Source organism: Takifugu rubripes, chromosome 8 (assembly GCF_901000725.2).
Source record: "Takifugu rubripes chromosome 8, fTakRub1.2, whole genome shotgun sequence".
Taxonomy (NCBI): domain Eukaryota; kingdom Metazoa; phylum Chordata; class Actinopteri; order Tetraodontiformes; family Tetraodontidae; genus Takifugu; species Takifugu rubripes.
In genome coordinates this window covers 17,471,787-17,497,145 of record NC_042292.1, presented here as the reverse complement: position 1 = coordinate 17,497,145, position 25,359 = coordinate 17,471,787, and the positions used below count along the sequence as shown (strand labels likewise).

The 25,359-nt window shown below is 46.7% G+C and overlaps 1 protein-coding gene across 3 annotated transcripts; it reads left to right on the top strand.

Moving 5' to 3' along the window:
• The first annotated feature begins 453 nt into the window (after nucleotides 1-453).
• On the top strand, nucleotides 454-24,949 carry LOC101063955 (regulator of G-protein signaling 12-like). Of its 3 annotated transcripts, XM_011606654.2 has the most exons (18): nucleotides 454-675; nucleotides 1,263-3,109; nucleotides 4,178-4,270; nucleotides 14,744-14,765; nucleotides 15,874-16,043; nucleotides 16,511-16,603; nucleotides 16,747-16,890; nucleotides 17,260-17,442; nucleotides 17,544-17,694; nucleotides 17,823-17,911; nucleotides 18,061-18,252; nucleotides 18,473-18,546; nucleotides 18,629-18,755; nucleotides 19,112-19,208; nucleotides 19,475-19,533; nucleotides 19,896-20,007; nucleotides 20,251-20,784; nucleotides 24,201-24,949. In XM_011606654.2, the coding sequence occupies exons 2-18, from the start codon at nucleotides 1,343-1,345 to the stop codon at nucleotides 24,455-24,457; spliced, it is 4,164 nt and encodes a 1,387-aa protein (XP_011604956.1). In that variant the 5' UTR covers nucleotides 454-675; nucleotides 1,263-1,342; the 3' UTR covers nucleotides 24,458-24,949. The 3 variants fall into 3 exon arrangements, with proteins under 3 accessions (XP_011604956.1, XP_011604958.1, XP_011604957.1); XM_011606656.2 differs by lacking the exons at nucleotides 454-675; nucleotides 1,263-3,109; nucleotides 4,178-4,270 and adding an exon at nucleotides 6,563-6,853; XM_011606655.2 differs by lacking the exons at nucleotides 454-675; nucleotides 1,263-3,109; nucleotides 4,178-4,270 and adding an exon at nucleotides 11,734-11,934.
• The last annotated feature ends 410 nt before the right edge of the window (nucleotides 24,950-25,359 follow it).

Here is a 25,359-nt window from a genome sequence, read left to right as displayed (position 1 = left end):
CGTCTACTGTCTATTTACAGAGCATGAGCATGTGTTTGATGCTGCTTGAAGCAAGGAAGCGACAACAAGGCACCTATATGGTATAAAACTTTAGGTAATATTTAAGTGATGGGAAGGTTATTCTTCCTTTGTATTGTATAACCGAATCAAGAATGCATCACTACGAAAGGTGGGTCGGTGATTTTACATTTTTGAACATTGCTGTGGTTATAAAGAATTAGACCTGGTTTAAATCTGAAAATAGTAGTTTATTCATAGTTCGTTATTTAAAAGAAATAATGGAGGGGATAATAATGGAGTTTTACTTTGCGTCACAAAAACAAATCTTCTGCCTTTTAAACGCTCGCGAGTCGCGAGCAGCCAATAGCGTCGCTCCGGTCGTTTGAATATTGAACCAGTGAGAGCATCGCTCATTGGTCAGGGCGGCTGGTCACATGACTCAGGGACGTTAGGATGTCATGGTTACAATGAAAGACGCTTTGTGGTCGCGAGCCGTGAGTGAATGGTGGGTGGTCCTTCCTGCTCTCGTGCACCGTGGACCGCAGAATCACGGCAAGCAAATGTTGTTTTGAATTATTTATCGGACAATTTTACGTTTCCTGTAAAATGTAGACGTTTAATTTCTGCCAGAGAGTACAAACACCCCGAGGAAAAACGTTGCAACTCCCGCAAAAGGTACTTTTCAAAAGTTTTTTTTTGTTTTTGCCGCGCGGACTTTAGTTTGACTTTTGTCGATTTAAATTCTGGTACGTAGCAAGCAAAACAAAATAAGCTAATAGCGGTTCCGGTGTCGATTAAATGGTTAACTTATGTGGCTAAAGAAGTATTTTGACTTCCAAATTGATTTAGCGAGTCTAAAGTGAGCCTGGTTGTCATTTATGTCGTTGACTTGGCGAGCCAGCTGGTGCTGTTTTGGGAGAGTGCGTGAATGAAAGCTCCGCGTGTGTGTGTGTGTTTTAATCTGTGACAGATAATTGCTAAACAAGATTGATGGCACCGCTTTAATATTTTAAACAAGATTAAAAGGAGATCTATCTGACTGATTAACATGTGTTGCTTAGTATTTTGCATTCATCCTGAGAAATTGCCTTTGCAGTTGAGGTTTTTGGCGAATATTATATTATAAATTTTGTAGTCTTTTTTTAAATTTTCCCTAGGTATAAAGCCAGTTGACAAAGATCCTGCAAAAAGTAAAACCACACACCACTGTGTTATAAACATGATTTGAGTTTATTCATGCGTTGTTTCAATTGTGTCCATAGGATGACAACAACACAATAGTGTTGGCGACCTACATGTGTTTGACTTCCCACGCTGGTTCTCGCAGAAACCTAGGACAAAGATGAGGATACAGGGACAGCCTGAGGGTGCGAGGAGGAGACTGGATTTAGGGGGCGATGGGGAGTTGCGGAGCGTTGAGATCATCCGTGGCCGGGCTGGATACGGTTTCACTATTTCGGGACAGAGGCCGTGTCTTCTAAGCGGCATCCAAGAGGGGAGCCCGGCCGATGTAGTGGGTCTCAAACAGGGGGATCAAATCATGGCCATTAATGGAACAGATGTGTCGGTGGCCTTGCACGAGACCGTGGTGCAGTTGATTGGCAGCTGCAAAGGGCCTTTACGGATAGTGGTGCATACGGAAGGGCGGAAAATGAAGAACCCTATCCTTAATGATGCCAAATTTGGGATTGTACAGACAAATGAGGTTTACCAAAAGACAGGAATTCTCCGTACAATTTCGGACGACTCAAACAATTCTTCCTTCAACTTAAGTCACGCTGTTTCCCTTAAACCGAGGCCAGTGTCGGAGCCCGATATATCGCAGTGGTCTCAGCACTGGAACCCTTTTTTAGAAAAGCCAAAAGAGGAAACCCGGCGAGTTGGAGATGCAGACAATGTGTTTACAGAAGGAGAGGAAGGAAATCCAGACTGGACTATGCTAAATATCACCTTGGTAGTTGGCTATCTGAGCTCCACAGAGCTCATTTTAAACACTTCCGGCTCAGAGGATGACTGCTCGAAAGCCATTCTGGAGAGAATACGGCAGCTGGGAACTGAGCAGACTACCCATACATTGGTGATGATGAAGATTATGTATGACTGCGTTCGACTATGTGATGACGCAGGAGCTGTTTTAGCAGCCTTTCCTGCCGAGAACCTGGTGTTGGGGGCCGTGTGCGCAGAAGATCCTCGTTTTTTTTGCTTGGTCACTACAGCACATATAGTAAATGGCCGTCTTCCTGAGGACGGTCCTCTTCGGGCCTCTTGCCATGTTTTCTTTATCGACCCAGAGCTGGGAAACCACGAAGACCACGTAGGCATTGCTGGACGCTTTGGTTTTGAATGCACTCCTGATCCAGATACCTTGGGCTGCCTGGAATTCCCCCAGACTCCCCCTGATGTCCTACACTTTGTAACAGTCCTGTATAGTGAAATGGGGGAGGCAGTGGAGAGGCTGCGGGCCAAGCTGGATGCTGAGGCTCAGCAGCATGCAAAGGAAAATGACAGCACCGGTAAACAAGGTAGTTCCAGCAGCAATGGAGACAGTGGATTTGGAAACGCATCCCCCCCTGAGGAGAGAGCAGAGAGGGATTTCCCTGCTGCAATCCAGAACCACCCCGGAGCTCATCTTCCCAGCTGTCCGTGGGATTATCCTACGAGTGAAGACGTCATCCGAATAAACCTCTCCAAGAATGTCCGAAAACTTAATCCGAGGAATAGCTGCAGCCTGCACTCCCTTTCCGAGTCGCTCCCTGGTCCCGATTCTCTTGCAAACCTTTACGGAGGTCCCCCGCCCAGACTTGAGTTCCAGTTCAAGCCCCCTCCACCTCCACTGCCTTTGGATAAGAAAGCAAACTTCTTCAGTGAGCCTCTCAGGAGTAGCCAAAGGTGGTTCTCAAAGCCAAAGTGGCAAAAAGGACAAAGAAGCAAGCCTGAACCTGGCATGGTACCAAACCACAGCGTGTCACTCAACAACTTGCCTCCTCCCATGAGCCAAATCCCCTCAGACAGGTACCAGACAGGAGAGGCCATGATGCTCCCTCCCAGAGAGGAGTGGACAAGACAGTTTCTGGATCAGAGGGACAAACATAGCAAAGAATTCAAACATGTAAGTATTTCCACTGAGTAAACGAAGAAAGCTTTGAAAAAATCTATTTCTTAATTCTTTGAATTATTTTAAAGTGATTAACCATTGTCCCGGTGCCCCATTAATTGCGGTTTGTGCCAACATACATATAGATATAACGTATTTCCTAGTTGTGATTAAGCCGTGATTTATATTTTTCCCGTGTTCAAACTGCATGCAGGCATTTAATGGCACAACCTTGAACACACCTAAACGTTCCATTGTAAGCACACACACCCCTCCCCCTCCCCCTTCCCCCGCAACCCACACACACACACGCACACACACTAACTAAGACAAAAGCAGCTGTTTCTGGACTTCACTCATGTTCAACACAGGAAACATTACATGGTCACACGGAGTTGCATTTCCAGACGCTGGTGGGGGGGGATTTAGTGGCACCCAAACACAATACCCCCATTTCACCCATGAACCGGTGTTGAGTGTGAACTGAGGGCACCTGTTGGTTAGAAATCAAAAGTCAACATTGTCAGAAACACACAGGGAGAAATAGATTTCCTTTGTTATTGTTCGCATTGTCCACAAGATGGCCCCGTGCATCCACACAGACAGGAAGTCAACCTCAGAGGAAATTGGTGGGCTAAAATAAAACCTTGGACCGTTTCCGATTCTTTCTTTAGCTGTATAAGCAGTGTTAGTCCGCCCCAGTGTATCCATTTGCAGCATACATTTTCAGACTCGTTTAAGCAAACACTGGGCCCCCAAGCTCGTGTTCCATCAGAGGGATGATAATCTAGCACAGGAAACCAGGCAAATTACTGGGTAGAGCCCATGTCATGCAGGGGTAATTATGGGCAATTCTTAAACCTTCCATCAAATATTAGGCATGCTCTCCAGTGACGAGAACAGTGGTGGCTGTTTAAATCAAAGTGATGGGAAAACACTCCTGTTTTGGCATTTTCTGACGATGATGTGATATTACCTGATTGGTTTTGCTCTTCTGCCCAATGTTTCACGCCACGTTAGAGGGAAACAATTGACATAAAACTCTGTGGAAGACATTTGTTGGTCTCTCCCTCTCTCTGACAGGGCTCCAGGTTTTGGGGAATGGGTGGAAACCGGGCATCTAAACGGCGTCCTGCAAAGCGTCTCAGCCTGGCGCGATCGCTGGACGACCTTGAGGTTGGTATTGATACTCTTCGACTCAAACGGTCTATTTTTCAGAGAAATGTGTGGTTATCAGCGGATATGTACGGTAACAGTGAAAATATTTGTGACAAAGATTTCTGTGAACATCCAATTGTGCTGGCGATTCAAACCATCCCCCGTCTCTTTGGCTCCTTTTTTAACTTTTCATTTCCGTTGCCTTGAACTTGTGTTGGCAGCCATAACTGTGGCACGAGGGCGCTCACAGAGTGTTCTTTGTGTGGGCCATAGCTGTGGTCCTGTTTGTTTGGCCTCCTTAATGAGCGCCGGTGCCTGGCTGAAAATCATACTCACATTTTCTCGCATCAGCGTTGCCGATGAACCCTCTTTTTCTGATGGTCTCTGCAAGCGCAGAGCAAAAAAAGAGGGTTCATCTTTGGCACAAAGACGAGCCGGAAGAAAACTGGATGTTTTTCCACAGTTTCCTCTGGTTCACGGCGTTTTGAGCATTGAAATTCAGCCTTGTGTTTTGAAATAGGAGGCAGGCTCGGGCTTGTCGAATGAGTCAGGCGTGACAGGGATGCAAAGACACACCAGCCTTACCCAGCTCGCATGGTGGGTAATTTTATTGTTATGTAGTGTCAAGCTCTGGCTTGTTGCTGCTGAAAAAAAGCCTGAAGTTTAGTCGTGTTTATATCTACACTGAAATGAATTCAGGCCTCAGGAATTCCAGAGGATTTCCTGAGATGTGAGCAGAGGAGTGTTTTGCATTAACGTAACGCCGACGTCAGAACTTGACGTTTCGTTGTAGATGGTGAAGGTGACACCTTCACTGACAGTTTCTGGAATTTTGGGTCATTTCTCCTGACTGAACAGCTGCATCACAGTTTGACAGCCTCTTTGCTCAGACATGCTTATTTCACTCCTGCCCACATTTTTCATGTCAGGCTGAGCTCACAACCCTTTGGTCTTGCTGCCACAATTTTAGATGGAATCTTGAACTTTCTGAATTATATCTAGAGATTCTTCTTTTGCTATTCTCTTTTACAGAGAAGTTAAACATAGAGACCACACTTTAATGCCAACCTTTGATTTTCTGTAATGCAGAGACGCACTCTCCGCCAGGGCAAGAGATGAGCTTTACTTTTGTTTTTGTCTCCAATGATTGAGTTAAAATCTACAATGATCCCGCTTTGATCGGCTGTTGTGCCTCGCTCTAGTTCCAGCGGGGCACCATCCCAAGATTGAACGCAACAGATACTGTTTCGTGGTTTCCACAGGCAATTATACACTTACCTTGCAATTTTTCCCGGGGCTCTCTCATTTCAAGGGCTGGCATTTTCTCGGGGATCACGCTACTCTTCTGAAGGTCTAACGTTGCGAATTGTGCCAGTCCAACTTTCATACGTCGGCCAGTTCAAGTGAACGTTGAGACTTTGACTATATGGCATTCGTTTTTTGTGCACTTCTGTGTTGCTCTGAGGGGACGTTCTCATGGAGAGAGTGTTACAGAAATACGTGATAAGCCCTCAGTAACTGTCCAGCTGGACTCCCAAGGACACCGTGAGACTCTTTTGGAGTTCACCATCACTGCTCGGGCCAGACCCCTGCGGATAACCCCCGTATGTATCCCTGCCGCATATTGCAAAGGAGCCCAAAACAATTCGGACACATGTGGCCCTGTTGCTTTTTCCATGGTCAGTTGGTGTGCGTCACAGCGGCTCGCATAGGAATGATTGCTCGTTATTTTTTTCCCCGCTTTATACAGATTCTGACAGCTTTTCTGAACCTGTGAACCAAGCCAGGGAGGCTTTTTATGCGATTTTGCTTGAAATTCTGCCTTTGCAGCATGTCATTTTTTTTGTTTTTGCCTAATAAGTGTTTTGATTCAAGCTGATCTTTGGTTGTTGGCTGTGTTTGGTCACGCCGAAGAATGCGCCGCTCTGTGCTTCTTTGTTTTACTTCCTTGCTGATTACATAAAGGCTCCCACAAACTCGCCGCACCGTTTCGCCATAATGATCTCCCGCTCATCAAATAGATTTCTCGCCCCAGACACATGCTGTGCGCCAGCGTCGTTGAGCGAATGACCGTGTCTTCAACTTGGAGCATCATCATGGTTCACTCTGCTCTCAGAAAGTGATGCTATTATGTAAATGCATCTGTTGGTGTGAAATATAGGTTGACACGTGCTATTTACTCCAGACTCATCACGACCAAAAAAAGGTGCGGATACATAAAGAGCTCATGTTTGCGCGCCTGCGGGTGGATCAGTTCTGTGGGCGTAGCACAAAACCAAGAGAAGACATGAAGAAGACTGGACTTGGAGAGAGGGAGGGAAGGAGGAGGAATTAATAGAGCAGTTAGTGAGGGAGAGAGAGGCTAACTGGCAGCAGAGGAAGAGAGAGACCGAGCTTTTTGAACTCCCAGTAGCTGTCAGGATTTTTTCGCCCTCCTCCCCCAGTGCGCTCTTGCGTCTCCGCACCGCAAGGACAGACTCACACACACGACGGGGCTCCAGCAGATGGACTTATTTACGCGCCACAGGCGTGCGGAGCAGCGCTGAAGACGAGACGCACGCACAGAAGCCATACATGGAGCAAACTTTAAGTCTCAACTCTGTAAGTCGTTTGACGCCGCCGGGCGATGATGCTTTGACGTGTCTCCTCTGTTTGGTGTCACTTTTCCATCCTGGGGCTGTTTGCGGCTCCTGTTGCAGGTTGCGCACGGCGGTTGGCTTGTGCGGTCTGTCACAGGAATGTTTTGACCGGTGCCAGAGGAACGAACATGTGCTGTACGTGCCGCGCTTCCTTTACGGCACTAATGCGCTCAGGTATCTGTACCAAGGTGCTCGCTGACTCAACCGGATATGACAAGAGCACCTTAAGTGGGGTTCTGAGAGGTGAATGAAGAGCCTTGCATGACGCTGGCCCCAAGAAGTGGCCTGACGTTTGATCCACAGGGAAATTATCAGATTAAATCTGACGCCGGCACGATTGTATGCGATGCCATTTTGTTTAGGCTGAACTTGAAACGCTCGCCTTGTGGTTGTGCCTTAACTCGTCTGTCTTCGTGTCCACAGGCGATGCAAATGCTTTGCTGAAATCTTCCCTTTTTTTTAAAAAAATGTTGGTGCTGATTTTGCCTCCAGACAATGTCCATTTTAAAGCTAATAAATGATTTTTGAGATATTTTTTTTAACTGGAGGAGGGAAACATGTCACTTTTTATCTCACTGACATCATGCGGCCCTCTACGGAGTGTGGGTGGACAGTTGTGCATAAAAAGCATCCTTCAACCAGCCGTATAGAAAGCTCAGATTAACCAGCTTTACTTCTTCTCAGTCTCACTGCTAAAATTTATATGAAATCACTGCTTATGTTCTCCCCCAAAATGGAAAACCATCAGATCAACACAACAAAAACTCCAGTGGAAGTATGAAAATGCAACCAGAGGAGCAGATGCAGCTGTGGTTGCTGAGTTTGCTGTTTGACCAAACTGTAACCACGGAAAAATACCCACAGCCTCGCTGTCTTTAGATGGAGACGCACTGATGCCCGGCCAGCGCTGTGACATCATCTTATCGGCATTCACAATTCATTCTTTAAATTGACCACATGGCCCGATCGTCACCACGTGGAACCAGGCCCGTCTGGAGGCCATTTAATTCCCACCACATGCCGTTTACCCTCCGTGAATGTAGCATTATTCCATTTATTTGCTGCACTGAAAGCGTATGTGCTACCAAGGGTGTGTACTCAATGCCAAACAACTTTAGGCTTGCCTGTATCTTTTTTATCACCTGCGCTGCAACAGTTCAAACATGTCTGGCAAACTGTGGCCTGTGCATGTGACTCTGACTTACCTGTAGCTCAGAGATCTGCTTTCACCTCCTGAGGAGATTGAGCAACTTGTCTTGTTTGAAAGGGGCTGGAATTGCAGGGGGGATTAGAGTGAATGCTGTATCTTTATGACCTTGTGGTGGCCTGCAGAACCAGGCTGAGACCTTTCCGAGCCCGTCTTCATGAACACAGTTTTATATATATAATATATTTATCTTCTACTTTGGGAGTCTAAACAGGGACCTTTTCTGCTGCTGTAAATTCGTCTTTCATATGCAAAGGCTGAATAATCCACGACATTGACAATTTAATAAAGCCCTTTTTACCATGTGCCACGACATTCGTTTTGGCAAAGAGGTGTCGTGAAATGGTAATTATTTAGTGCTGGGGTGTTTTACACTGTGACCTATACGGTCGTGCAGAGATGCGTTTCAGAAAGGATATGTGCAAATACAAAAGGCCATGTTCAGAGCATCAAATGTCACGGTGCAGAATGCAGATGTAGACAAAATACCGTCCTGGCTCCTAGCCTGAAGGGTTAAGTCCATCTCGCAAATCCTTCTTCCCCAGTTTTTGCAGAACAGCTCAGGTTCCAACCATGACCAAACAGATTAGGCAGGTGGTCAGTCGAACTAACCTATAAGCTAACACTTATGTCAGTTCCTTGTCATTGGCTAAGCGTTGCCTTACGCTCAACGGGCTAATAATCACACAACAAATGTACCCAAGCTTTCTTCAAACACCATGTGTGGAAAAACAGGAGAAGGGGAATCACAAGGCCTGTGATTCACAAGAATCGTAGGTGTCGTGTTTCGAGTTGGAAAGTTCATTTCTGGTGTTTTCATGGAAAGGGGAGAGAGCATTAACAGGGTGTGGTGGCATCTTATGTGGTTTTACCCACCTCGGGCCCTCCAGGCACTTGCTGTCCTTTCTCTGTGATAATAAATTGTGATGGGAGGGGTCATGGTTGCTGGCTCTTGTTTCTCTTTCTGAAGCTATTCTGGGGTTTTTTGCAGGACCCAGCTGTGTGTCACAAATAGATATTTTATGTTGCTCACTGCACGTTGCTAGGATTTCCGAAAGGTGCCACCGTGATTGGCTTTTGCTTCTCAAAACAATCGAATGGGCACTTTTTGGTCATATCTTGTGCAGTGCGGCAGCTTCAGGCAGCATTGCTGCTAAATTCAGAGTCCACGTTGCTCCAAGACAAACCGTGATATTGGCCAAGACGCCGTGTTCCTGACCCTGAGAGAAGTAGGCCGAGCGAAGGGAAAATGGTAAATATCTTCATTCAGTGGAATGCTGGCACAGCCTGTTAGCTTTTCAGGCTATAACAGTTCCAAACAAATCACGGTAATGACGGACTAATCCAAAAAGGAGCAGTCGTATCCATCTGTCAGGGCTGGGGGAGCAGGCAGTAGATTACTGCTCACGGAGGGATTAACCGATGAAATGCATCGTAAGGGTGGCCCTCGATTGCATCCATATTGTGCATTGCTTTTAAGACACTTGAGCCTATTTGTTAGCTGAACAGATTACACCTAAAGGAGACGTTAGTTCAGCCTGATCTGGTGCACGGCTAACAGCCAAACGTAGTAGATCCCATTTTAGGCAAGATGAATAAAGACTGCAGATTTACACAAAGACAGACTTTAAAACTTTGAGTGGAGAACTAAAAACCTGCTTTGCAGCTCTGCTCGTTATGTGTCTCACGGCTTTTAATCTGCAGACCCTATTATGAAGAGAGGAAATGCTAATTGTGGCCATGTTTACCTTTGCTGCCCCTCAGGAATCCCATAAGTACGCTGACCTCATCAGATCCTTGGTGACACGATAGCGTCTGTGACAAACAAGCCATGGTGGAAACACAGCTGTTTGGCCAAATGATATCTCTGTGGAGATATTGTCCATTTAAAGAAAGCTTTTTAGTTACATCAGCCTTTTTCGCTCCTCTATTCTCCTTGCTTGGTTGGTAAAGAAATATCTCTTCGGCCTTATCAGCCACCGCACCCTCAGCCTTTCTGTCCTCAGAAGGAAGTTTCCCCGCATGCGTGGCTCCCTCTTGATGTTATTTTCTGGGAATGGTTTGTCGTCTGCAGCAGATAGGAGGTCTTGATGGGCTTGTTTTTATCTCTGTTCAGTCGGAAGCGCGCGGTGGTCGTGTGACGAGCCGCGCTCATCGTCACCGGCAACGTTCTCACGAACGGGTTACATGTGCGCTCGCTTCTTTGCTCAGAGGAGAATCTGAGGAAAGATCCCGGAGGTATTTGAGGTTTTCGTTCGTACTTGCTTCACGACAGATGTGCTTGTGGATGTGCTCACCTGGCTGCTGAACAGCAGCGCCTTAGGGAGGTCAAAGGGCAAAAGCAGAACTGCGGGGCTGAAGAAGATTCAGCAACACGGTTATGATAGCTCAGATTAGCATCAAGGCTTCTAATTACCTACTAGCTCATTTCAGGTGCACATGAAAACAGGCAGATTCCAGCTTTTGACATGACATCACCCCACAGCGTTGTTTTTGTGCCACACGTGAATGTAAACATGTGAATATCATCATCCTCCTCTCGCTCTTCACTTGGTCGTTTACGCTGCGGCTGCGTTTAAAGATAGAGACGTTTCTCCGCTGCTTCGTAACTGAAGCCATCCACCAAGACGTCATCCGCCAAACAAGTGCGGTACAAGTGTGTCAACCTGTGAATTAAGGCGTCGGATCTCGGTTCCTGGTGCCTGGTGTTTAGGAATCTGACTCACGTATCCCTCACCGGTAACAATTCTGGCTGCCTTGTTTCTTCAACACAGGCCTTTTTGTATTACCGGTACTTTGTAGCAATTTTCTATTTTTTACTTTTCCGTCTGGCATCAGGTTTGAGGGAGGTCAAGACTTGTCGGCATTTGACTCCATTACAGCTCCCTTCAGTGGGTCTCATCACTCCTGGGGCCAGATGTCACATTAAAATGGTAGAACTCATTTCCAGGATATATTTAGCTCACATCTTCAACATCATGAAGGAATAAAGACACACACGCAATCATTTATGCCTGTGGTTTGAAGTATATTTGACCCTGTCTACACACATTCATCTGTCCTGTCCTTCCAATTCACAAATGGACTCACTTGCATGCCCCCCCATCTGAACCTTCAAAGCAACCTTCACTAATGTGAAAATCATCACATTTCCGAAGTGACAGACCATGAGAAAATCAAATTATAGTGGAGAAAGCCACCATGAAACCAGGCTGCTAATAGCTACAGTATCCATCCGTTATTTATGGAAATATTACTTTCGAAGAATGCAGTAGCATTGAGGGAAATAACAATCTGGGGGGTGGATACTTGGAAAAGCTGAAGTTCCTTGATATCCTTCAGCTCTCTGGAATTCTGGGACAGCGCAGCCCGGAGCCCCACTCATGTACCAAACTTTTTAAACTTTTAAACAAACTTCAACATTCATCTGGCTTCCATTTTACCGGTCTGTGGAGTAAAGTGGAAATAAAGGGGGGAGCAGTGCAGTTTGATGGGGCGGGGGGGAGGAATTCACTCCAAATCTTTCATGCCGCTGTGGCAGAGGCTGAATGTATTGTCGGGGCGGGTTTCCATAGCAACAGCTGCGGCGTAAAGAAATCTTTCTTCCTCCTCTTCTCCCTCTCTCTCCCCCTCTCTCTCTCTCTCTCTCTCTCTGGTTGCCTGATTTTCTGACTTGTACAGACGCGTTTTGAGAGAGGTTTTTTTTTTCTCGGGTGGGGAATATTCAGGTATGCGTTCGCACACACAGGCTGCCTGTGTGCTGCTGGTGGAGACTTTAAAGAACAATGAGTCTCAAGAAGAGACTTTCCTTCAAGAGGACCTGGAACTTCAACACAGTAAGTCGGCTGTGCGTCGCCTCCTCTCCTTTTGTTCACTCAGCTGTTTTTCTCGTTAATCTCTGCTCTCGTCGGACGTCTCTCTCGCCACCTTCACAACAGCTGTTTGAAGACCACGACCCTTGTGTGTTTGTGGGGGGCTTCAATGAGCTGTGACTTGTTTAAACATATTAGAAGTGTGTGTGTGTGTGTGTTTTATCTGACTGGTAAAATTGTTGAGCACCGGTACCAGTCATGCTAATTTAATGTAGGAATCAACGTGCCTTTACAAGCCCAAAAGATAACAGAAATCACTGTTCAGAGGGGTGAAACACTCTGGGATTAGCTGATAATTAGTTGCATTAATGATGGCAACTTTTTACAGGAACCTCTTCAGTGTTTTGTACAGAATTTATAGTTGATAGTTTTTTATTGTAATTTTGTGGTCACTGAAATACAATCAATTCCTGATTACAAGGTGTAAAAAAGACTAAAATTTTAACATCCAAATTGACCAAAATGAAGTTTAAAAGGCAAACACAGGTTCAAGGGGAAAATTAAATAATTGTGTGTTATTTTGTAGAATTGCTTTAACACTTTCCCCAAAAAAAGCTGCATAATACAACATAACACTCTGCAAAATAACTAATGATTCCTTCCCTAAAAAATATGCTAGCGTGGAAGTCTAAAGTGCCCCGTGGAAACGGTAAAAATACCCCCTAATGGTGACCTGCATGATGAGAGTTTTACCATCCATGTGTGTACTGGGATCACAGTTGTTCCCGAAGGGTCGGACTGGCTGTAGTGGTGCTGCAGAGCCACCCATGATGACCAGATTGTCACTAGAGGTGTTGATGGAGGGAGAGGGGTAGCGTCGCATCATTTCCAATGGAGTCAAAGCTAAGGAAGTAATAACAAGTTAATAAACTGTCGTGTATGTGTGTGGCCCACACTGGTAAGCTCCTTCAAACTGTTTTAAAGGCTCTGCTTAGTTTCAGTTGAACGTCAGGATGTTTCTTTTCCTTCGCTCCAGTTGTCTAAAGCAATTTACGGCTTATTCGTCACCAACATATTTGGGCTCTGACACATGTGTGATGTGTGGATCTGCTTTTCTGAGTGTGTCAAGAGCGTAATTGGGCTTGTAAGTGATACGCTCCCACACAATTGTCCACATCTTAAGTCATCTTTTAATATCTTAGTTTGCAAACTGAGATATCATATATTCATCATGGAGGACTTTTTTTCGTCCACAAACAAGTTAGCATTGCGATGTCTGATGTCTTTAAAGCCCTTTAAAGTGAACCACAGTACAACTGTATATATTTAGGGGTTGAGGTTTGGCTGATTTCAGGAGCCCAAACTGACTGATGAAGCTGGCGTTCTGCTCCCTGATGGTCGCCACCCGTGATTCATGTCCATATGTGAACCGCCAGAGAAGAAGGCTGGCTTTTAGGGTGTTTACGGTGCCAGATTTTAGCCCGACTGCAGCAGAATTGCAACAAAGTCGTGACGGACAATTAGTGGTCGGGGCGGTCTGTCTGATTGATGGAGCTTTTACATGTGGTCACTCCCAAAATGGAAGCCAACGTCACATGACCACGGTCACAATGGTTCAGACGAGCAAAACGGGACAGGCTGGTCCCGAATGTTTCCGGGCTAGTTTAGCCGTAAATTGTGAAGCCGAGAGCTATTAATTAAATGACACAGAAATAAATGGTACTCCAGATCTAACCATCAGAACGGAAATGTTTCGCTTTCAAAAATAGTCTCACGTCAGCACCATATCCCGCTACTTGTCAATGTTCTATAATGCCATGGCTAGAAGCCCAAATTATGTGCACCGCTCACATTAAGCCTGACAAAAGAGCTTTGTTTTGTTGTACTATCAGCCTTGAACATTTACACTTTGAAGTGGCAGCTCTGGGAAAAACACTCTTTCCTGTAATAGTCTCCTTTTCTGATGAATCCTCCAACGCACTGATTTTTCTAGTGTTCTTGGTCCCTGCCGAAGATGCACCTCTCATATCCTCCCCTGCATTTAAATGCGCTTGTGTGGCAACAGCCTCATAGTTTTGGCTCTGCAGTCTCTCCCAATAATAATGGATTTTCTCCTGGTTGATACGCCCGTGTGCGATGACACAACATGGTTTGATACATCACGAATCGTTCTGTGACGCTTTCCTGCCTTCCACAGAGGATAAGCTCAGAAAGCAGTGGTGAAGTGACCACAAAAATAGCTCCTCAAATCCAAAATGCAACATATTAAGTTGCAGTTAAATGTTTAGTTGTTTAATAATAAATGTCAGAATGAATAATTATCTTCCTCGGTGCCCCTGCTGATTTCAGTTAACGTCAAAAATCTCCTGGAGATCAAGAAAAATCACGTAGTCAACACCGTTTTTGCTTGTTGGCATTTTGAAATTTACATACCCACCGGGGGAGCAGGTGCTGTATATTCAGCCACATCTAAACACATGTAAACAGACCCCTTCCCTGAATTAGCAAGTGAAAAGAGAGGCAGCAGAGCCAAGGATGGCCACCCCTGGTGACCCGACGCTCATTCTTCAGGGCTGGGTCGCCGTGTGGAGGTGTGAACAGCTGTGTGTGGTTCGGGCCACAGGTCCGCCCACTGACAGATGAATGGCCCTCTGCAAGCATCCCAGATCAAACTGTGCTGAGCAGGACACAAACATTCCACACACACCTCTGAGCCACCGGTGGGATGCCTGAAGAGCCACTGTTATCATCAGCCCAGGCTTCAGTCTCTGCTCTCAGCCCAGGAGGTCATGAGGGCAGCTTCTCACTCATGTCTCTCTTTGTTCTCTTTCAGTCTGCTGCATCTTCAGATGGCGGTGAGTACAATTACCATTATTACCATTTCACAAGTGTAACTTTTAACATTGAAGTTTGTTGCGGAGCCCAAACTTGGTCGGCGCCTTCGCTGTCTGCCTCAGTAACAAGATGTAATCAGAGTTTGGTCTTTTGGGGGCTCAACTTACTGCTGGTGTCGACTGACTTTCTGTTTCTTAGCAGTCTTTAATAAGGCTTTGCTTCCAGTGTGGCCTAGATGCTGAGCGACATGCTGCTTATCCAGCGGTGGATCAGACATGCCCAGATGTTTGCTTTGTAAAGTCTTCTCATTAACAGCGCAGCTCACAATGCGATAAACACGGATCACAAAGCCTCCGCTCTGATACGCTGAACCGAGTTCAAACCGGTGTCATGCTAGCAAGCTTCAGAGGAAAGGCTTTGTCAAAGTAAAAGTGTTCTGTCTTCTGTAGTTTCTGAATCAGGCTTTAAACTGCCACGCTGTTGTGATATTTGTTTTATGAGTTTTACTGTAGCTAGTTGTATTTTTTATTTGCGATTTACATATTAAACCAACCCCCAAATTTATCTTTAACAAATATATCTAGAGCCAGGGTTTTAGTTCAGTTGGAGTTTTACAGTGACCCCCCTTTGTTTTATTTTTACGCTCTCAGCTCTTAAGTGGCCATCTGTCGCCATGATTGCAGGTACTTTGCAGGCTAAGACCCCACGTTTGGTGCCTGGATCCTCTTTGTGTGCTTTACATGAGTCGTGCCTCCTTTTCTTTCCTCTTTCTCCATATTTTCTCTTCTTGCCAGTGCCACCCCCTCTTTGCCCTTTTCCCACCGACAGAGTGACATCTGCTGCTTTCTCAGAAGCAAATTAGATCCTTTAGCTCCTCACTTTCCTCCTAACACATTTTGAACTTTGACATCACTTGTTTTGTGTTGGTGGCTAGGGAAAGCAAATTCCCCTGACATTCACCACCTAGTCTCATCCATCCTGTGTGAATTTTGTGTCTACAAGACTCCCTGCTCACAATTACAACATTTAGAAGGCTGTTAAAGTGAAAATGTGTTTTCTGTCATCCTGGTTTGCTCATTATTTAACAAATATGATGACCAGACTGAGAGCGCTGAACTGGTCTTGCAGATTACAGTGGAGTCCAGTTGCAGGGATGCTGCAGCCAGAGCAGCCTGAACAGCAATGGCAGTCTTCCAGGAGGGGGCGGCCATCGAGGGGTCCCAGAGCAGCGCGTGGCCAGCTGGTCCACCTGCTTCGAGAGGCTCCTCCAGGATCCTGTGGGTGTGCGCTATTTTACGGTAGGGAAAGTTTGTTATTGTGCATGGCACAATTTCCAGAACTGGATGCATCACTTGCCAAAAACTTTGTCTTCATACATTTGCTACATAGTTTGTGTTTTCTGTTTTGTTTTGTTCACACATTTCTCAGCGGTCCCTAATTCAACGGATTTGGCCAGATAAGTCCGGTGTGTGTTATTAGTGAGTTCAGGTATCTTGTTTATGTTACCATGACGCCCACACAAAGGAGGTGTCTTTGAATGCAGCCCACGGCACCTTCTAAAGACTCAAACGTTACGTTCTCGCATCGCAGAACCTCCTCCGACTCTAACCAAAGCTCCGCTCGCCCACTCTGTCCTGCGCCTACACTTACAACGGTCTTTTTCACAACGCTACACTCCAACGGGTGTCATAAAGCTGCGGCGGCAGCCAAGAAAGTGATCGTCGCCGGTCTGAAGGCAGACACAAACTCTTGTCTGTCTCCGCAGGAATTTCTCAAGAAAGAATTCAGCGAGGAGAACATCTTGTTCTGGCAGGCCTGTGAATACTTCAGTCAGGTTCCGGCAACAGATAAAAAGCAGGTAAAGCACAGCAGAACTCTCATCAGGTTATGGCATAACGAATTAGCAGTTATATAACACCTTTATATCATGTTCACAACATCCACAGTCTCAAAACATTCCGGTCAGGAATACATGTTTAACACAAACTCATCTCCCGGTAGCTGTCCCAAAGAGCCGGAGAGATCTACAACAGCTTCCTCTCCAGTAAGGCCACCATGCCGGTCAACATCGACAGCCAGGCCCAGCTGGCGGACGACGTCCTCACCTCGCCGCGGCCCGACATGTTCAAGACGCAGCAGTTACAGGTAGCGACTCTCTGCTCGTTGACCAGACTTTAGTGGCTCTGCCCAGACATATTGAGTTTCTTTATTGGCCATCTGGGTTTGTTTACAAAAGGGCCTCGAGCCTTTAGCAGACAGATAAACACAAACTGGCACACGCCCACGGAGAATTCAGCTCATATTGTGCGCAGACGTGTAGTCGGAGATGTGTATATTTCCAGCCTGAGCATGATGACATGTCACATACGCTGTAACCATATGTTGTCTCTGGTTCCTGCTTGAGCTTCTCTCCCTTCAGGGGTTTGTTTCTTTGAGGGGAAAACTCCACAAAATCCTACATTTGTCTGCCTCCAATCTTCCCACCAAACCTTTTTTTTTTGTGTGCGTCTACAGATTTTCAACTTGATGAAGTTCGACAGCTACTCCCGGTTCCTTAAATCCTCCCTATACCAAGAGTGCATGCACGCTGAGCTGGATGGCCGACCCTTGCCAGACCCCTACCAGATCCCCTGCAGCCCCGCCCCCTCAAAGCACAGCGCCAGCTCGGACCGCTCCACGCTTTCCACTCCGAAAAAGGTGCAGACGGCCGTTCTGTTACTGCAAACGAGTAGTTTTTCTTTTCGACATAAAGCTGCAGAGTGCAGGAGGTTAGATCTCTGTTTGGTTTCAACTGACAGGAGGCCAGAAAGCAGAGGTCGGGGAGGTCGCTGAATGAAGACACCCGCGAAGAGAGTGCCGACAAAAAAAGGGGAATCTTCTTCTCGTGGTCCCGCAACAGGAGCTTTGGGAAGGGCCCGAAGAAGAAGGACATTGGAGATATTAACCTCGGTGAGTAGCGTGGAAACGTTGCATTTTTGAGGGAATATAATACATCGAAATATCCCAAACTTCAACCTGTGGGCGAGAAAAGATGCAAGTGTCTCTGATCATTCTACTCTGTGCTGCTTCTTTTCCAGATTACTGGGGCAGTAATGGGCGGAGAGAGTCCCAGGGCTCCCTGTCGTCAGGTGCCAGTCTTGAGATGGCCACTTCCTGCAAGGCTGAGGTAGGATTCCACTGGACAGATCTCCATGGCAACACAGATAAGGCCATCACCGCCTCAAGTTTTTTGCTTGCCAGCCCACTCATTTTTTTAAAATAAGCATTGAAATGTTGCCATAGCGCCAACTGAACATGAATTCTCCCTTCTTCCAGGGTGATAATCGCCACTCCGTTGGCGCCTGGGAGCGCTCGCCCCGCCAGTGCAGCGTCATGCTTCCGGACGGCTCCTGCTCTTCCATCACCCTCCGCCCCGGCTCCTTCATACGGGAGGTCCTCCAAGATCTCTGTCAGAGCATCGCCGTTAACATCGCAGCTGTCGACCTCTTCCTGGTGGGAGGCGAGAAGGTGAGGCGGAGGAATCGGCGCACCGTAGAACGTCCAGTCTCGGCTCTCCAGTCAGAGAGGTTCTAAAATCTGACCCGGTTATAAAACAGCAACTTGTTTTGTAACTAAGTTGAAGAGTTGCTGCTTATTTTATTGTCATGAATATGAACATAGCCTCAAATGAAATCAAAGATCAGTATGGATTGTGTGTGTTTTTACATTTTCTCTCTCACCTCCTCAGCCGTTGGTGTTGGACCAGGACTGCATGACCCTCTGCTCACGAGACCTGAGGCTTGAGAAGCGGACCTTGTTTAGGTACCAGAGATTCACCAACAACAGTCGTCTGTATTCAGGTTTTACATCCACTCTAATCCTTTTTTTCTTTCACTGCTCCTAGATTGGACCTGGTACCTATAAACCGATCTGTGGGTTTAAAGGCTAAACCGACCAAACCGGTCACTGAGGTGCTGCGCCCTGTGGTGGCCAAATATGGCCTCCACCTCGGAGATCTGGTGGCCAAAATAGTAAGTCACCCCCCCCGAGACATGTTCTGGTCTTGAGAGCAGCCTGTGAAGTGTGTGACGGTGTTACTGGGTGGAGTATCGTGGTTAGGGGAGGGAAGCCACCGCATCCTTTCCATCTCCACGTTGTGGTTAAGAGCACTGACTCAGCCCTATAGAGCACAAGGGGCTGTAATTAAGAATGACGACACTCCTTAAACACGGCAACTTCTTCACCCCCCCACACCAGATGGAATATTTTAGACCTGCGGGTTTCGCAGGCACCGCTGTCCTCTACGCCAGAGCTGAATGACGCGCCGCACTTTCAGATCAAAACAAGTCAAGTGTTGCATTTTTGTGCTCTTATTCTTTTTTTTCAGAGTGGAGAAACCGAGCCTCTGGACCTGGGAGCCCCCATATCAAGTCTGGATGGTCTACGGGTTGTGTTGGAGCGAGGTGACCCGGTATCGGGCAAAGGTAAGACCTACTGGGTGTGAGGTATCGACATATTTGCACCCTGTCAGTTTTTCTTTGCTTCTCTCGTGGCGGAAAGACACCCCATATCGAGATGATTAGCAGGATGCTAATCATTTAAAATGTGCGGACTGTTTGATCAAAGCCTCCCCCAGTTATGGTTACTGCTTAAATAGCTATTTTGACAGACAGTTTGCCTCATTAACTTGTGTTCTCACCTCCCTTCTCTGATAAAACTATTCTGAGCACCTTTTCATCTCTTCAAACAGACAAATCCAAGTCTTCCTCTTTGAAAGGCCACCCCCCCACCAGGAGTTTTTCCGCCACAGTGAGTGCTCGCCGCATCCTTATCTCACAGATTGCCATTTTCTCTTGCTGTGGAGCTTCCTCTGCTGAAGAAAACTGATCTAAATCCATGGCTATGTTAGGAATTCTTTTTTTGGTGGGGTAATCTCCGATTAACAATGCCTGCTTCTGACTCATATTGCTCATATCTCTACATGCTGGCATGCTATGGGGGCAGGTGATGCCTGGACTCTCACTGGCTCGCAGCAAACGGGCTCATTTTCACTCACGCAGGTTTCAGTAATGGGGACAGACTGCTCAGATCCGGGTGCTCGGAGGCTCGGCGCTCAGCCTGCCTCTTCCTCCATCTCCTAACAGAGTGCCTTGTTATTGTTGCATCTGCAGGCAGATGACAGGTCAGCACCCAAGGACTTTTCTGTGAGAGCAAGCGGACCAGACTCGGCGCTCCCGGGAGAAAAGAGAAAACAGAAAAAGATTAATATAGATGAAGCTGAAGGTAAAGCCCCCCTCCTTCTTTCTCCTCTCTCTTTGACTTGGTGGATTTCTGGGCTTTGCTTTTGCTGCAGGACTAATTTGCTTTCTTTGGCAGCTCTGCAGAGCCATTTTTGCTGTCAGGTGTGAAGCTACTCCACTGCATGTTTAAACCCAAATAATCCTTAAGTCAGGTTTTCCCAGAGGCAAAAACCAAAAAAAGTCCATTTACTCAACTTACGGTACTCGTTTGATGTGTTTTTTGCAGAATTCTTTGAGCTGCTGAGCCGAGCGCAGAGCGCACGGGCCAACGACCAGCGAGGACTGCTGAGCAAAGAGGACCTGGTGCTCCCTGACTTCCTGCGCCTGAGTCCACCTGGCCTGGCCTCCTCCACCCCTGACTCCCTGAAGCAGGCCAGGGAGAACGGCGCCCCCTCTCGGGGATCCCTCGCCTCCGCCCTGCGCTCGGAGAGCCTGGACTCCTCCCTCCGATCCAGCGCCAACGGACACTCCGCAGCGCGGCGGTACCTCCTGCCACCTCCCCGCCAACCCACCTTCGGTAGCCATTTGTCTCCCATTTCGCGGCCCTCTGAATCACGGACCAGCCTCCGCACAGTTGAGGAGGACGCCCACGCCGACCTGACGCTCGTGGGAGAGGGCGACATCAACAGCCCCAACAGCACCCTGCTGCCCCCGTCGCCGTCCTCCATGCCGCCCATCGAGGACAGCCTGCCCGAAGCCAATTTCACGCCGCCGCCGCCCTGCACTCAACCTCAGGACGCAAGTGCAGAGTCCAATACAGGTATTTCTTCAGTGTAACAAACCAGGTCTGTGTGTGTGTGTGTGTGTGTGTGTGTGTGTGTGTGTGTGTGTGTGTGTGTGTGTGTGTGTGTGTGTGTGTGTGTGTGTGTGTGTGTGTGTCTAAACCCGCCCACCTCAACAATAAAACTTCACTGACTCTGATGCACTTTATTGACAGATTGACAGTTTGACAATCACTTGTGGTGGTTCCACAGCCACGCATGTAAATATCCATGTGTATATTTCAGTGTTTGGGGCCATGAACTGGGATTTGTTCATCCCAGCCAAATATTTGTTTCGTACTTTTGGGTGCATGCTGATGTCACTGATCACGCGGCTATTGATCGATGTGCAGAAAGCCTTCACAATATGAACGATCGATATGTGGAAGCGCAGGAGGTGAGAGGAGAATCTACAACGTTGAACGTTGCCGCGTGGCGTCGGCTTCATTTATTAGGATCGATCGTAGCCGGTTCGTAGTGCCGGATCGGTGACCGCCGCCTTCGTCTTCATCCCGTCACCTTTAGACCGGAGCAATTCAGCAGCGTGTGCCAGGAATGTGAGAGGTGATCAGAAACATTGATCATCAGTTCATGAGTGCTTTTGAATCTCCTTCCGTGACTCTGTTGAATTGCCTCCTCCGGATGAGTGTTGTAGATAATCACTGCCAATAAATTGTGTACCTGTGATTGCACAGATCCAATAAACACTAGAACTGGAAATCACTTCTTGTTTGTCTTTTTACGTGTTTGTCAGCCCGTCCTCCTCCCCCTCCGCCACCTCTCTGCCTCCGCATGCCTTTTCCTGTTCCTCCGCTCATCCGCCCGCTGCTTGGTGGACTTTAGCTGGTTTCAGGGTGTCGCTGCTCTCTGGGCTGTGTTGCCGGCTTTTCGAGATTCGCTAGCTTGCTGTGGCTAATTCAAGGTCACGATCCCCTCCCGCAGAGGGAGGCAATCTGTCCTCCCTTGTCCTTCTCGTGTGGAATTATTTGGAAATGCTTCCCCACGTTTCCTCCCAGTGGTTTGTTCCGTGTTTGGATTTTGTAACGGTGTTGAAAGTGCTTGAGCCTCCCTCACTTGAAGGTGTTTTGCACCTTGTATTCCCAGCCAGGCTTTCCTGTCAGGTGATATCTGTGCACAAATCCAAACCTTTCTGCTCTCTTCCTCTCTGGTTGCTAAGTGCATCTGCCCTGATTCTTCCCACTGACCGGGCGCCATGGTAACCTCATCCACCAGTTGACTGAGCTACAGATAGTAACTGTCACCGCTGCTTCTGCTGAATTTGATATAATTCCAGGCACACGTATTTCTGGAACTGTTTTGCCACCTCGCACACGCCTCCTGCCTCTAATGCTTTCTCCCCGCACTAATGAGGTAGTCATGCTTTAAAAATAAATGACTGGAGTTAACTTAAGATGACGAGTTCATCAGCACAAACAAGTTTCCAGAAGTTCCGCGCCAATCACACTTGTGTTGGCTCGTACCGGAACTCTGTTTTATGTTAAATTAGCGCCCCCTGTTGTTAATAAACATGTATTTTCTTTAGTCCATCATTGGAACCTGAACCAAAACACCTACATTCAACTCATTGCTACAGTATATTTTCAGTTTCTGCTTTTTCTAATTTGTTTTTATAAACCTTTAATCTTTGGTTGTGAGGTTACTCGATAAATAATTCCCAAACCACATATTTAAAAAGAAACACTTAATGTTTAAAGAACCCTGAAGATAATCAGCGTCACGAGAAGTATATGATATAATATTATCAATTGTGATAAAAGGAGTATTTTTTGGAGTATAAACGAGTATTTGCCTGTTCCATTCTACAGGTTTAGGGTTGGCCATTAAACCTGGTTTAAAACACACTTTGATGTTGCAGCATGTAATCTGCAATTAACTTGCGTGAAATAAAGCACAATTAATTGCACAACTGAAAGCACGATTAATTAAAAGAAGGTTCAGAATTGCAGAATAATTGATATAAATGTACAGCTGCCTCAAAGCTCAAAAACTAACTATAAATAGTCTTAGCGATTTTCAGAGACACTAAAGCCATTTAAAAATCAATCCTATTCTGGTGTTCGTGCCGCAGTTTCATAAATAAATTACTGTCAAATCAATAGTTGCATCTTGGCTTAGTTGTAGTTGTTAAAAGCGTCCACCAGGGGGCAGAATCACACAGGACAAAACTACCTTATGAGAACAAAAACTAAAACAGAACACAAACGATCAGTAGGTTTCCATCTTGAGCCAGGAGCAGACATTAGACTATTATCATCATTATGAATGTGAATCTGTTTGCCAGTCAAGCATCAAGTAGCTCGAAGTTGTGACTCAACAGCAGTTCACGTGAGGTGCTGCATGGTCCTTCCTCCTCCTCCTCCTCTTCCTCCTCTTCTCCTGGTGCTGACACCCATCTGGCAGCCTGTGGAGGACGAGGATTTGAGCCTGGGTTGTTTCCAAGCTGGTTGCCTCGGCTACGGATCCATTTACACTCACAAAAGAGCGTGGGCAAATGTTAAACAGACTATCACAGACTATTAGTTAATGTAGTATAAATAACACCAGAATTGACTTTTATTTATGGTTATATTTTATTATAGCATAAAATAATTATTGATTTCCATCCCATTTTTTTCTCAGCTAAAATGAGTATTAGGGGTTGGAAGTGGATCCGAGCACCTCCTGGATCGGCTAATATTGTTAGAATTGTCAGATAACTAATGAATGCTTTGACCTCTGACCTCAGGAATCAAAGCTTCTTGTTCTTGAGTCGGACCTTGACCATCACTTTTCATATTGTTTTTGTTCTACCTTCCAAGAATAGTCCACAGTGGAGCTTTTCCAGTTTCAGCTGCGGCGTTCGGGTGGCATCTGTGTGAGGTCAGCTGTTGGCGCTCACACAGGCTGTGTTTACACATGTACTGACTGGATCCAGAGGGCCTGTATGATGATGATGCTGCACTTGAGTCATCGCAGCCTCTCTGTTTAGAGCACACAGGGCCACGTGGGGGCCCACGCGAGGGGCCCGAGAGCTCCTACGCCGTCATGACCCTGATAGTTAGCGGCCCCTCCCCCCGGAAACAGCTGTCCAGATTACACAACTGGAAAAGATCATCCAAACATACCGAGGGGGCGCTGCTGCCGGAGTCCGAGTTACAGTCTCCATCTCAATGAGAATGTTTCCAGCGGGTGGAGTTTTTATAACGGCGGAAACATCTGGACATCGGTCAGCAACAGTGACGCAAGATGATTCAGGTTGATGCTCTGTAAAGATTATGGAAAATCTCTCCGTCACTTGCAGCTGAAAAGCAACGACGTCAGAGCAACCAAACTTAACTTGGAGCAGCGGCAAAAACCAGGGATGCAGATAAGGGTCGTTTTCTAACATCAATTTTCTGCATTTTCATGTTTGCAGGTGGGGCGAAATCGGCCTCCGATGTGACGCGGGCACCTCAGGAGGTGATGGACGTGGAGGGGGTCCACTTGGAGGAAGGGAGGCTGGAAACGTCCCGGGGCGAGGACTCTGAGCTCAGCCTGAGCTTCCAGGGATACGTGGCTGAGCTGCGACAGTGCCAGAGCAAGATGAGGAACGCCAAGATGCCCCACGGCGGCCACAGCCCGCCGGAGGGCGCCGACTGCGGCGTGGACCTTTACAAGGCCACAGTTGTGTGACGCCACCGCTGCTGCACTTTGAACGCCTGCACTGTCTTTTGTAAAGGGAATCAGCTGGACTGCGTGTACAAAGGTGTCAATTTACACTCCCGGAACGACAGAAATCAATTTATTGGCGATAGATATTGTATATTTGTTATGGAATCTTATGGTTTCTTGAAGTTTTGTTTGTAATTTTGGGACAGTGAAGTGTAATTGTTATGTTGTAGTTTCAGAATGAGCCGTGCTAGCTACAGGACAACCACAGGACAAGTCTGAAGTTAATTTTCTTTTAAAAAAAATAAAGCTTTTTCTTGTCTTATTAGGATAAGATAGGAGGCAGGTCGTGTTTTTGCTGGATATGTAATTATTTCCTGTTTACATCTTTTAACAGTGTCTGCAGACGACACCTGACGGTACCTTATTGGCCTATTCTTCCTGCTTCTGTAGTTTTGAGATTGTTCTTGTGGTAAATGAATGAATAAACGGCTTCTCGCTGCTGCAATGATCCAACCTGTGAATGATTCATTTACATTTCAGGAAAACTTCCCATCCTGACCGGGTCACCAAGCAACAGCATTCTTTAAATACCTTCCATGGTTTAAGGACTTTAGTCCAGCATCTTGCATTGGATAAGAACCAAGTAAAATAGTCAATAATGAACCGCGTCAAGGAGGTGAACAGTGTCTGCTTTTATCACTAATGTGGAAGTGGTGATCAGCAGTCCAACCTCTTCTTTGTATTTTTAGCCCAGCATCTGGAGAGGGATTATCACAGCTGGTGAAAATTAGAGGTTAGATTATGGGACCCCAGTTTGTCTTGACACAGCATGTCCCTACTGGAATGCCGAGTCCGAAATGGTCGGCTGGCTTCACTTTCACACTCCCCTCAGTTCAAAGCTGCTGCATTCTTCCAGGATAGTA

Bases quoted from the DNA above. Each gene is read 5' to 3' on its own strand.
- LOC101063955 (XM_011606654.2), top strand. From the start codon at position 1,343: ATGAGGATACAGGGACAGCCTGAGGGTGCGAGGAGGAGACTGGATTTA. The intron at 17,695-17,822 runs GTGAGTAGCGTG...CTTCTTTTCCAG, and splicing joins CATTGGAGATATTAACCTCG to ATTACTGGGGCAGTAATGGG. The intron at 18,547-18,628 runs GTACCAGAGATT...CACTGCTCCTAG, and splicing joins GAGAAGCGGACCTTGTTTAG to ATTGGACCTGGTACCTATAA.